This window comes from Conger conger, chromosome 1, assembly GCF_963514075.1.
Source record: "Conger conger chromosome 1, fConCon1.1, whole genome shotgun sequence".
NCBI lineage: Eukaryota > Metazoa > Chordata > Actinopteri > Anguilliformes > Congridae > Conger > Conger conger.
The window spans coordinates 79,636,571-79,650,044 of NC_083760.1; the positions used below are offsets into that span (position 1 = coordinate 79,636,571).

Sequence of the window (13,474 nt, forward strand, 5' to 3'; positions counted from 1 at the left end):
ATAGGTTATAAACTGTTATGCACATTCATACGGGGTGCAGAGATTATAAACTGTTATCCATACAGGGTGCATAGGTTATAAACTGCTATGAGCACACATACCACCTGCATTGAGTATGTTATGAATGTTGTCTCACCGTAGCAGAGAGACAAGGGTGTGGACGGCGGTGTTAGCTCGGCGACCTCCGTGGCCACGCACCCCGAGGAGCCCAGCGACCTGGAGGAGCTGGAGCAGTTTGCGCGCACCTTCAAACAGAGGAGGATCAAGCTGGGCTTCACGCAGGTAAATCCACCGCTGCTGTTTCCTCTGCTTGCCACCGGGGTTCACTGTTTAAGGAGGGACACCGGTAGGGTGGAGTCAGTGAGCTTGCAGCCCATGGATTCAGTACGTATGTGTGTGTGTGTATAGTATACAGTGTGTGTGTCATAGTGCTTATGTTCTATATGTATGTGTGTATATACTGTATGTGTGTAGTAGTGCTTATTTTCTGTATGTATGTCTGTGTATAGTATACAGTATGTATGTGTTTATGTAGTATACAGTATGTGTGTAATAGCGCTTATATTCTGTATGTATGTGTGTATATAGTATACAGTATGTGTGTAATAATGCTTATGTTCTATATGTATGTGTGTGTGTAGTATACAGTAAGCGTGTTGCATATGTTCTATATGTATGTGTGTGTATAGTATACAGTAAGTGTGTTGCGTATGTTCTGTGTGTATGTGTGTATAGTATACAGTAAGCGTGTTGCATATGTTCTGTGTGTATGTGTGTATAGTATACAGTAAGCATGTTGCGTATGTTCTGCTTGTATATGTGTATAGTATACAGTAAGCGTGTTGCGTATGTTCTGCTTGTATATGTGTATAGTATACAGTAAGCGTGTTGCGTATGTTCTGTGTGATTGTGTGTATAGTATACAGTAAGCGTGTTGCGTATGTTCTGTGTGTATATGTGTATAATATACAGTAAGCGTGTTGCGTATGTTCTGTGTGTATGTGTGTATAGTATACATTAAGTGTGTTGCGTATGTTCTGTCTCTCAGGGCGATGTTGGGCTGGCAATGGGGAAGCTGTACGGAAATGACTTCAGCCAAACCACCATCTCCCGCTTCGAGGCGCTGAACCTCAGCTTCAAGAACATGTGCAAACTGAAGCCTCTGCTGGAGAAGTGGCTGAACGACGCGGGTGAGTGCAAGAGTGAGTGAGGGAGAGGGAGAGTGAGTGAGGGGGAGAGAGAGTGAGTGAGGAGGGGAGTGAGAGTGAGTGAGGGAGAGGGAGAGAGTGAGTGAGGGGGAGAGAGAGAGTGAGTGAGAGAGAGAGAGTGAGGGGGAGAGAGAGAGAGTGAGGGGGAGAGAGTGAGAGTGAGGGGGAGAGAGAGAGAGTGAGGGGGAGAGAGTGAGAGTGAGGGGGAGAGAGAGTGAGGGGGGGAGAGAGAGAGTGAGGGGGAGAGAGAGTGAGGGGGGGAGAGAGAGAGTGAGGGGGGAGAGAGAGAGTGAGAGAGAGAGTGAGTGAGGGGGGAGAGAGAGAGGGGGAGGGAGAGTGAGTGAGTGAGTGAGGGGGGAAGACAGTGGGAAAAGTGCAGTGAGGAGAGGCAAGTGGGGACTGGGTGGGGGGGTGAGCAAGAGGGGAGAGGATGAGGAAAGGGAGTGATATGTATGACATTATCATGAGGAAAAGGGAGTGATATTTATTACATCATGAGGAAAAGGGAGTGATATGTATGACATCATCATGAGGAAAAGGGAGTGATATATATGACATCATCATGAGGAAAAGGGAGAGATATGTATGACATCATCATGAAGGAAAGGGAGTGATATGTATGACATCATCATGAGGAAAAGGCAGTGATATGTATGACATCATCATGAAGAAAAGGGAGTGATATGTATGACATCATCATGGGGAAAAGGGAGTGATATGTATGACATCATCATGAGGAAAAGGGAGTGATATATATGACATCATCATGGGGAAAAGGGAGTGATATGTATGACATCATCATGAGGAAAAGGGAGTGATATATATGACATCATCATGAGGAAAAGGGAGTGATATATATGACATCATCATGAGGAAAAGGGAGTGATATTTATGACATCATCATGAAGAAAAGGGAGTGATATGTATGACATCATCATGAGGAAAAGGGAGTGATATGTATGACATCATCATGAGGAAAAGAGAGTGATATGTATGACATCATCATGCAGTTTTCATCACGCAAGACAAAACCAGTCGAGTCCCCCTCTGCTAAAGCATACAGAGTCAAAGAAAACTTGAAAAATGGTCCTCATTGGAAAAGAAAGGTTTACAGAAATTGCATTGGCCAAATTATGACACACGTCATAACGTTACCATTTTAATGAACAGCCATTTGCAATATTGTATAGGAAGTCATTGCAGTCAAAAAGAGTGCTCCGCAATTTACAATCAAAGAGTACTCTGGTATATTTTAGTTTTGTTCATCCAGTTGAAAAAAAAGTTTTTTTATTACTCGCGTTTTTTTAAAAACCGCATCAAAATTGCCGCAAGACTCACAAAAGTTGTTCTTTTTGGGCTGACCACCAAAAAAAGTACTCACATTTTACACAAACTTTGACAAGCCCTAGCTCTTTATAACTTCATCTCTAAAAGTTTCCATTACTGTGCACCCCATCTACGGGTCAGTGCTCAGTGGCAGTTTTGCGGAGCACATTTGCAGGAACTGAGAGAGGAGGGGGAAAGAGAGGGAGAGAGAGAGAGAGAGAGAGGGGGGGGGGGAGCGATACACACACAACACTACTGTACACCCACACTAACATGTTACTGCTTCACCCACACACATTATTGTTATTACTGTTATTACATGAATTATTATTAATATTGTTATTACTGTTAATTGAGAGAGAGTGGGAGGGAGAGGGAAAGGGAGGGGGAAGAGTGAGAGATGGAGGGGGAGGGAGAAAGGGAGAGATAGAGAGAGAGAGGGGAAGAGAGAGAGAGGGAGTAGGAGCATAGTGTAGTGCATCCTCCCACCGATGCATAATGTCCTCCCGTCAGTGTGTGAGTTTGGGCTGACCCTGTCCCCTCCTCCGGCAGAAACCATGTCCATCGACAGCACGCTGCCCAGTCCCAGCTCCCTGTCCTCTCCCTCCCTGGGCTTCGAGGGGCTCCCGGGCCGGCGCAGGAAGAAGCGCACCAGCATCGAGACCAACGTCCGCGTGGCCTTAGAGCGCAGCTTCATCGCGGTGAGGGCCCGCCTCTCAGCGTTCCCCATGCGCCTCTCAGTGTTCCCCATGTGTCTCTCAGTGTCTCTCAGCGTTCCCCATGCGTCTCTCAGCGTTCCCCATGCGCCTCTCAGTGTTCCCCATGCGCCTCTCAGTGTTCCCCATGCGTCTCTCAGTGTCTCTCAGCGTTCCCCATGCGTCTCTCAGCGTTCCCCATGCGCCTCTCAGCGTTCCCCATGTGTCTCTCAGTGTTCCCCATGTGTCTCTCAGTGTCTCTCAGCGTTCCCCGTGTGTCTCTCAGTGTCTCTCAGCGTTCCCCATGCGCCTCTCAGTGTTCCCCATGTGTCTCTCAGTGTTCCCCATGTGTCTCTCAGTGTCTCTCAGCGTTCCCCGTGTGTCTCTCAGTGTCTCTCAGCGTTCCCCGTGTGTCTCTCAGCGTTCCCCATGTGTCTCTCAGTGTTCCCCATGCGCCTCTCAGCGTTCCCCATGTGTCTCTTAGTGTTCCCCATGTGTCTCTCAGTGTTCCCCATGTGTCTCTCAGTGTTCCCCATGTGTCTCACAGTGTTCCCCATGTGTCTCTCAGTGTTCCCCATGTGTCTCTCAGTGTTCCCCATGCGCCTCTCAGTGTTCCCCATGCGTCTCACTCTGTTCCCCATGTGTCTCACAGTGTCTCTCAGTGTTCCCCATGCGTCTCACAGTGTCTCACAGTGTTCCCCATGCGTCTCTTAGTGTTCCCCATGTGTCTCTCAGTGTCTCTCAGTGTTCCCCATGCGTCTCACAGTGTCTCACAGTGTTCCCCATGTGTCTCTCAGTGTCTCTCAGTGTTCCCCATGTGTCTCTCGGTGTCTCTCAGTGTTCCCCATGCGTCTCACAGTGTCTCACAGTGTTCCCCATGTGTCTCTCAGTGTTCCCCATGTACCTCTCAGTGTCTCTCAGTGTTCCCCATGTGTCTCTCAGTGTTCCCCATGTGTCTCTCAGTGTTCCCCATGTGTCTCTCAGAGTTCCCCATGCGTCTCTCAGTGGGGTGCTGTACTGCTCAGTCTGGTGTCTCACAGGAGGGCCGCTGTACTGCTCAGTCTGGCCTTCTGCATTTCGATGGATGAGGCTGAGCTCCGGAACCCAGATCAGCATCCAGCACTCACACCAGACCTGGGTCAAATACATTATTGTTTTGGATTAATTATTGAGCTTGTTGTGGTGTATTGGACCCTATTAAATATTCTCAAAAAGTGCAAAGCCCGTCGTCTGGCCCTCTTGGTTGAATCAATCAACACAGAAAAGTACTTGAGTCCAAAACGATAACGTATCTGATTCACACAGTAACATATTCTGTCTAAAAGATTTTTACACTTACAGTTCAAGCGTTTTCCTGTGGTCTCTCTATTTCCTGTTCTGTTTTCATTTAGATGTCCTTCATCTCTTGGTAGTTTCACTGCTTGTGCCTGGTTGATCTGTATCCAATTCCTGGCAGGGCATATTTCTGGGCCCTTTTGTAATGGGTGCCTCCTACTTGTGAATAAGGGCGTTTTATTTTGTATTTTTTTGCATGATAAGGGTCATTAAGGTTAAATCGATCATTACGGCAACAGAGCGTCAAGATATCGAATGGTTCAGCACTGGGAGTATTTCCTTCGTAAATGCCCAGCCCTGTCCCTGTACTACGTGGGCTTACTGGTCAGGACCTCCTGTGCCTGGCTCTCCAGCTCAGTGTAAACGGAAGGCGGTGGTCTCAAAGCCACACGTCGCCCCGGTAAACCGACACACACGTCGGCTTTTACACAATCTCTCCGCACGACCCCGCAGGCCCACGGCACACAGAGCTCTGTTCGGCTTCTCACACGGCACTTAGCCTTGGGCTAAAAGGCCATTCCGGAACATTCCTAGTCCCAAAACCAAAGGAGCCGTTGGCCCGGGGCTAAGCTTTCATTTCACAACCGCTTTCTCGATAGCGGCCGAGCGCCCACTGTAGTTGCGGGGTTATCCGAACCCTGCCCCCGGACTGGAGGAGGGTAAACACCGGCTTTGTTGCCGCTAACCCCCTCCCTTCGGCAGAGGATAGAGGGAAACACAATGATTCTGGTGCCAAGTTTTCAACAGAAGCTGCTTTTGACCGCAGGGGAAACTTCAACTGCCCAATCAGAAACAACTTCACTTAAATATCCATTCATTCAAATATTTATTTAAATATTCAAATGTCGGGAACATGGATATTGACAGTTGATAGTGAGAGCCTGGAAAACGTGATAAACATGTTAATCAGTTATAAACATCTTTACATGTCTACATACAGAGGGGCAGATGCTCTATAACGGGGATACCATAAAGGGATAGCTCAGTTCACATTCTGGGACTTTAACAGCTATTTGTTAGTTCAGTTTACTTTATGTTTTAGATGTGTGTTGGAAGCTAACCCGGGACCACAGATAGCCTGGGGTTAAAGACAGCCTGGGGCTAAGGCTAAGGCTAATGCAGCACTAAGGCTAATGCAGTACCCCTATGAAGCTCGCTCTGTTCTGCCCTTGGACATGGTGGACAAGCCCTCCCATACCTGTCTGTTGTTTCAATCAGTGTTAATACGGTTAGGTCAGGTCAAAGTATCACACAGCGCCTGATGTACCTGTGCATTCCTCAACTGGGTCAGCTCTTTCAGCCGTACCGCGATGTTCTTCAGTATGAGCTGCTGTCCTGTGACAATGTGGCACATATATTAGCAGTTATCCTGCTTGAATGCACCATCTACATATATTAGCTGTTGTCCTGTGTCAATGTATCATCTATATTAGCTGTTATCCTCTTTAGTGAAGATTTTAAATGACTGTGACTGTGATATTAAGTGTGAGTTATCCATGTAAAGGCTCCTGCTATTTCACTGATAATGAAGATTCATTATCGTGTGGTTCCCTGTAGATTTCACTCCTATATCTTCTTCCAAAGGTTTCTAATTAATTAAGTTGTTAATTAGGACATTGAATCATGGTGGATACAGTTGGCTGAACTGCAGTCTAATGGTATTCAGCTCGATTTCTGCTGATTAGCGCCATGATGAATTGTGCTGTCAAATTAATGATGCTGGTTGTAATATTAATGCTGACTGCTGTGATGGTAAGGACATTATCACCGGTGATGATATCAGCACAAATGACAGTGATAAGGACATCAGCATCGGTGATGATGTCAGCACCGGTAATGGCGATGTCATCATTATCCGTGACGACGTCGGCATCGGCGCTGACGATGTGCTCGTTGTCCCTCCAGAACCAGAAGCCTACCTCAGAGGAGATCCTGATGATCGCCGAGCAGTTGAATATGGAGAAGGAGGTGATCCGGGTCTGGTTCTGCAACCGGCGCCAGAAAGAGAAACGCATCAACCCCGCCAGCGCCACCCCCCCCTTGCCCAGTCAACCCCCGCCTGCGACGCACAAACCCCCCTGCTACAGCCCGCACATGGTATGGCTCGCACTCACCCCCCCCCCCGCCCAAAACCTCAACCCTCTCTCAGTGCTCAACCACTAGCCTAACCACTCAACATCACCCCTGCATGTGTCCTCAATGAGAGATCGCATCCCCCCCCTGCTGCTACCCAGTTATGGTATCACCCATACAGCATGGCTTTTCTACCATCAACCCTGGCCCCTCACCCCTCCCCTCCATCCTCTGCACTTGGTACAGTCCATCATGATCATAATATATACAGCCCCTAAGAGTCCAAGGGCCATGTCCGAAACATGTCCATGACTCCACTAACTACTGTGTCCTCAAAATCTGTACTGTCTACTAAATATACTGCTAACTGTTTAGTGGGTATATTTTAGTTTTTGTTGTCCTGAATGCAGGTTGTTTCCCAAACAGCCTACTTGCCTACCATTGAGCATATAAGTTAACAAAACTGGATTAGTAGGTGAGATGTTCTCTAAATACTGTACAACACTGCTGATATGCAATATGGCCCAGGCTAAATCCACTCAACCCAGGGCAGGTTAGCCATGAGACACAACGCATAACCCAGCATGTCAGCCAGCCAGACACGCACGCTGTCTCACTCTGTCTCCTCTTCTGTCCCCATCTGCCTCTCTGTCCTCTGCTCTGTCCCCTCTCTCCAGATGTCCAGTCAGGGACTGTCCCAGGCCGTCACCAGCCTCAGCACAACAGGTAGGGGGCGCTATACTCTCTCTCTCTCCGCAAGCCTCTCCGCTGGCCTGCTAATACTACTGTGTTTGAGGCTTATTTCATTTAGAGCAGAATTATTCTTAAAGCGGTGATTCAGACCCCAGTTGATGAAAACAGATGAATGTTATTAAAGGGGAGGTGAAGGATTCTGGTTGGTTCAATGAGGTTGCTTCCTTGTTCTTATTGGAGCAGACTCTGGGATGATACTCCAAACAGCACCTCCACAATGTACTCCTGTGCTGTATCAGCGTGTGCCAACAAACGTATGGGTGTGGGGTAGGGTTTTCCTGGAGAATATATCCCACCACAAAATGCTGATTGTATTATTGGGATCTTTAGGTAGTCAGTAATATAATCCTTTGCATTTTTCAATCTCAGTTACTTTCATCAGATTACTTTTAGAAATACTCAGTGACTAGTAGTTAACCCTTGTGTTGTCTTAAGGCCCAAAAATTACCCACCACTATGTTTAACAGCAGAGAAAACCCCCTAAATGATATTTTAGCCCCCTATATTCAACTTGAAATTTGATGACAAAGTTTGTGATGAGTGACAGGTTGTTTCGTCATGCAAAATAGATTTGGCGTTAAAATGAGGGTATACAGAATGTTATGACTATACAAGGGTTCAAATAAGTTAGCCCTAATGAATTGCAGTTTAGCTTTAATCCTAAAAGTTAAACTAGATATTGTGTTTGCGGGTAAACATTGCTAGGAGACTGTAGGCACTTATTACAGTGTGGACCAAAATGTTATTAAATCTGGCTGTAACGTTGCTAGGCTGTATCACCACAATCCTTCACTGTGCAGTGCACCTGCAGGACTGCTATCCAGGTCATAAATTTAGCCAGAAAGCTAATGATTTCTACAGGCTCCTCAAAGTGGCTTTCACTGCTCAAACAGGACAGGTCGCTTATTGATTTCATATCTATCACCCATTATTCACCCGAGGGCCACGCCTCAAAAATAGATGAAGGAATATGAAGTAAAGCTAAAGCTAAAATATTTTTCTATTCATCGCATTCTTATTCATTTTCTTTGAGTGCCAGGTGTGCACATTATTGCAAGTTGTTACAATGATTTATCGGTTAGCATCTAATTGAACTGCAACAGGACAGATCAGGACCCAAAAGCTTGTGAGTTGTTGTTAATGTAAGCAGTTCTTAACATTTATTTATACACAAGGTCTTGTAATTAAATACTTAATTGCCTCTTACAATGCTGTGCTTTCATTTATAGACAACTGCGTGTGTAATGCATTTCTTACCCACGTTATGGACCCTCAGCCCAGAGGTAAAGCTAGTTAAAACAGCTCTCGCCTTCCTCGTCTTTCCCCTGATAATTTGTCTGCCGCGCAGGGCGGCCGCCGCGACTCCGGCTTTTAAAAGCGGCAGACGGCAGGTGGTGATGAGTAAAATGGAGGCAGTGTTTTTGCGGTTTCGCAGCCCGGTGGATGGAGGGGACTCTCGGTGGGGGGGGGGGGGGGGTGCAGAGCGAGTTTGCCCTTCGCTGACTGCACATTTAAATTTCGGTTTCTGTGTGATTCAGAGGCCGTCCCTGGGGCCTTCTGCTCAACTATGAAACCGCGTCTCTGTGTACCAGATTTAAGTACACAGCTCGAAAACACATCTCAGTATTTGGACTTAGTAAAAACTAAAAACTGTCTGTTTCTGTGTGTTCATTCTCATAGTACTGCTTATGCAGTCGAGCTTAAGTGTTGATTAGTTTATTTAAAGTTATTAGTTTATTTTCAGTTTGACACTTGTACCTATTCCTAAGAGAGTCAGAGCACGACGGGTTTAGATAGTCCTGTCAATTCTCCAGCTCTAAAGTAAATATGACTGTGATTGCCTGTACACCTCCACAGGCTGTGTTTATGCACGAGATTGTGCCGTTTGAGCAGACGTCCACAGAGACCTGCTTCAGTCACTGCCCTCTGCATGCTTGCTGATTTTGGCTGCTCACACCTTTTTTGAGGTGAAATAAAGAGAAAATTGTTTATTGAAGAGGAAGTGCTGTAGGCGTGAAGTTAACTGGGTGATTGTCAGGCGCTCTTAAACCCTTGCGTAGTCTTGATGTTCTAATGTACAATGTGCCCTTGTCTTAAGGGTAAAAAATGACCCGCCTTCACTAAACCCCTAAAATAAAGCAGCTTAATTGAATTTTAAACCCCAAATCTATTTTGCATGATGAAACAACCTGTCACTCATCACAATCTTGGTCATCAAGTCTCAAGTTGAAAAAAGATCATTTAGGGGTTTTTCTCTGCTGTGAAACATCTCTGCTTTGCTCATTTCTGACCCGGGTTAAACCATTTCTTAGTTACTGTCAGTTAACCTCCCTCTCTCTCTCGCCCTCTCTCTCCCCCTCTCTCACTCTCTCTCCCTCTCTCTCTCTCTCTCAGTGACCACAATGTCGTCAGTTTGTCCCAGCGGTCCTGCCACCCTCAGCTCCGCCCCTTCCCCAGTGACCCCGCCTCCTCGCAGCACAGCTAGCCCCGCCCCTCCCAGCCACAGCACACTGGGCCTGAACACAGGGTGAGAGCACGTTCAGCGCACCCGAGCCACTCCCGCCGCGCCCTCTCGCTTCCGCACAGACACCTGGACACCCTCACGACAGGCACACCTCGCTAACACCGCACATGCTAACACGGTCAACGCTAACGCCGCGCGCTAACACGGCACACGCTAACACAGCACATGCTAACACTGCAAACGCTAACACAGCGCGCGCTAACACGGCACACGCTAACACGGCACATGCTAACACTGCAAACGCTAACACAGCGCGCGCTAACACTGCGCACGCTAACACGGCACACGCTAACACGGTAAATGCTAACACAGTGCGCTGAGCGGCGGCCATCGCCGGGTTCACCTGCAGTTTGTGCCGGCTGGGTTCACCTGCAGAGCGCCGCTCTGACCCCTAACCCTGTGTGTGGTTCTTGTGTTCACAGCCTGTGGCGTTTGGGTAAAAAGAACGGTGACGTGTCTAACTACATCACCGATTTTGCGGCAAACTTGAGGTGAATACCACAGAGGGTGCAGTGTCTGCTCACGCGCTTACACACACACACACAGGCGCACAGAGGCACAGGACCCACAGAGCCAAACACACACGCAGAGATACAAACTCCAGCAGACTTCAATTTATACAAACGAATGTCAGAAATAGACACACGTAAACGTACTATTGCCCAATGCACGTGCACAAACTCGTATGAACACACACGCACACGTAACACCCAAGAAGACTATGAGCAATGTGGGAATGCAAAATGAAATAACATCAATGTATTCTTGCTTAAATGGCTTTATGCTTCTATCCAATCTCATTTTGTAGTGAAACTCAAACTCTCAAAATGGTGTTAAAAAAATATGAATTTGCATGAAGATGATTCCAGCATGTCTCCAAAGCCAGGATTGACAGACAGGTGTGATATTAAGGCAGCCGTGCGTGGTCTTGGGGTGGGGCCATGCACAGACCTGAGGGTGTGTGTTCGGTATGTCTGTGGTGTGGGAGCCACAGACAGACAGACAGACAGACAGCTCAGACTGTGCGTTTGCATGATGTCATAACCGTGTGGGAATACAGGAGGGGTATGGGGCAGTACAGCAGTGTCCTTGCTTCTAACTCTGCTTCCTTCTGCCTGCCTTTCTGTGTGTGTGTGTGTGTGTGTGTGTGTGTGTGTGTGTGTGTGCGCACGCATATGTGTGTCCATGGGCGTGTTTGCCTATGTGTGTGCGCACGCATGTGTTTTCCTTGGGCGTGTTTGGCCGTGCGCGTGTGTGTGCGTGTGTTTCAGGAACACTATGATGGGAGTTAACACAGGGCTGAACCAAGCTCTCATCAGCAACAACCCACTGGCTACTATACAAGGTGTGTGTGAGAGAAAGAGAGAAGGGAGAGGTAGGGACAGGGCTGTAGCAGGGAGAGAACGGGAGGCTGAAGAGAAAGAGGGAGAGAAGGGAGGAGATGGAGAGGGAGAGATGGAGCAGAAAGGGGAGTGATCAGGTGAGAAAGTCCAGGAAAGAGGAGCAAAGAGGCAGAAACCACAAGGCGAAAGAAAAGAGAAATGTATATTTCAGCAGATTATTATTTATTTAGAGGATACCGTAATCCTCAGCATCTCGTAGGCTGTACGGACTCGGAGCATGAGCCCCAGAATGCGGAGGGAAGAAAGCTGGATACAGCGGGAGTAGAAGTGGTGGAAGGAGGATTGAGGAAGAGCGGAGGAGAGAAGGTGGAGGGAGAAAGATGTGAGAGAATAAAGGAATGAAGGGTTGGTTTGTTTTCACGCCATTCCCCATGTGCATTTCATAGCTGTGTACGTACTCTCTCACGTAGCCTGTTTGTGTGTGTGTGTGTGTGTGTCGTGCCTGTATGTGAGTGCAGCAAACAAACCGCTTTCATTTGTGCGTCATTTACATACTTTGTCTGTTCTCATTGGCTCACATTCATCTGGTGTCACGCTTCATCCATCTCAGTCAATTGGTGGAGTGCATCTGTGGGTAATAACTGTTTCCTTCTCTCTCCTGCTCTCTCTCTCACACACATGTACACACACACACACTCACACACACACACAAACACTCTCTCTCACACACACTCTCTCACACACACACACCCACATACTCTCTCACACACATGTACACACACACATATACTCACACACACACACACACACTCACACACACACACACACACACACACGTACTCTCTCTCACACACACCCTCTCTCTCTCACGCACACACCCACATACTCTTTCACACACACACACACACATACTCTCTCTCACACACACTCTCTCTCACACACACACACCCACATACTCTCTCACACACATGTACACACACACACACACACATACTCTCTCACACACACACACACACACTCTCTCTCTCACACACACATCCCACATACTCTCTCACACACATGTACACACACACACACACACATACTCTCTCACACACACACACACACACTCTCTCTCTCACACACACATCCCACATACTCTCTCTCACACACACACACACACACACACACGTACTCTCTCTCACACACACTCTCTCTCTCTCACACACACACCCACATACTCTTTCACACACACACACACACACACACATACTCTTTCACACACACACACACACACACACACACTCTCTCTCACACACACACACCCACATACTCTCTCACACACATGTACACACACACACACACATACTCTCTCACACACACACTCTCTCTCTCACACACACATCCCACATACTCTCTCACACACATACACACACTCACACACACACACATACATACTCTCTCTCACACACACTCACATACTCTCTCTCTCACACACACACCCTCACACACTCTCTCTCTCACACACACACACACACCCTCACACACTCTCTCTCACACACACACCCCACATACTCTCACACACATACACACACTCACACACACACACATACATACTCTCTCTCACACACACTCACATACTCTCTCTCTCACACACACACCCTCACACACTCTCTCTCTCACACACACACCCTCACACACTCTCTCTCTCTCTCTCTCTCTCTCTCTCTGTCTCTGCGCTGCAGCCCTGGCGGTCAGTGGTGGCCAGCTGCCCATTTCCAGTCTTGAGGGGGGCAGTAAGGTTCTGCTGGGGAGTGCGGGGGGGTCGGGGGGCAGTCTCCCCTCCTCCCTGTTCCTCAACCACTCGGCCCTGCTGCCCCTGGCCCAGGGGCCCGGCGTGGGCCTGGTGGGCTCCGCCGTCGCCAAGGCAACCAAGGCCACGCCCTTCCCCGCCGCTAGCAGCATGAGTCCCGCCTCCTGCTCCCCCTCTTCCTGTTCCAGCCCCGCCTCTTCCTGTTCCTCCATCGAGGCGCTGCATAGCCCGCCCACCCTGGGAGGAGCCAAGACCGAGTGATGCACCAAAAAGAGCCAATCACAGGGGAGGAGAAGGAGGAAGAGGAGGAGGAGGAGGAAGAGGAGGAGGGAGAGGAGGACGTCGAAAAACCTCGCCTTTCAACCAAAGCTGTCTCTCTCTCTCTCCCTCCATTTCTTGCTTTCGCTCTCTCTCTCTCAGTCTTT

At 48.1% G+C, this 13,474-nt stretch overlaps 1 protein-coding gene across 1 annotated transcript in view; it reads left to right on the top strand.

Moving 5' to 3' along the window:
* pou2f2b (POU class 2 homeobox 2b) overlaps positions 1 to 13,097 on the top strand; it is a 70,307-nt gene extending 57,210 nt beyond the window's left edge. Inside the window, 8 exon segments of the mRNA XM_061226820.1 lie at positions 145 to 282; positions 1,049 to 1,190; positions 3,087 to 3,235; positions 6,470 to 6,661; positions 7,315 to 7,363; positions 9,785 to 9,917; positions 10,337 to 10,405; positions 12,982 to 13,097. Of these exon segments, the coding sequence (XP_061082804.1) occupies positions 145 to 282; positions 1,049 to 1,190; positions 3,087 to 3,235; positions 6,470 to 6,661; positions 7,315 to 7,363; positions 9,785 to 9,917; positions 10,337 to 10,405; positions 12,982 to 13,024 (915 nt within the window). The 3' untranslated portion in view covers positions 13,025 to 13,097.
* The last annotated feature ends 377 nt before the right edge of the window (positions 13,098 to 13,474 follow it).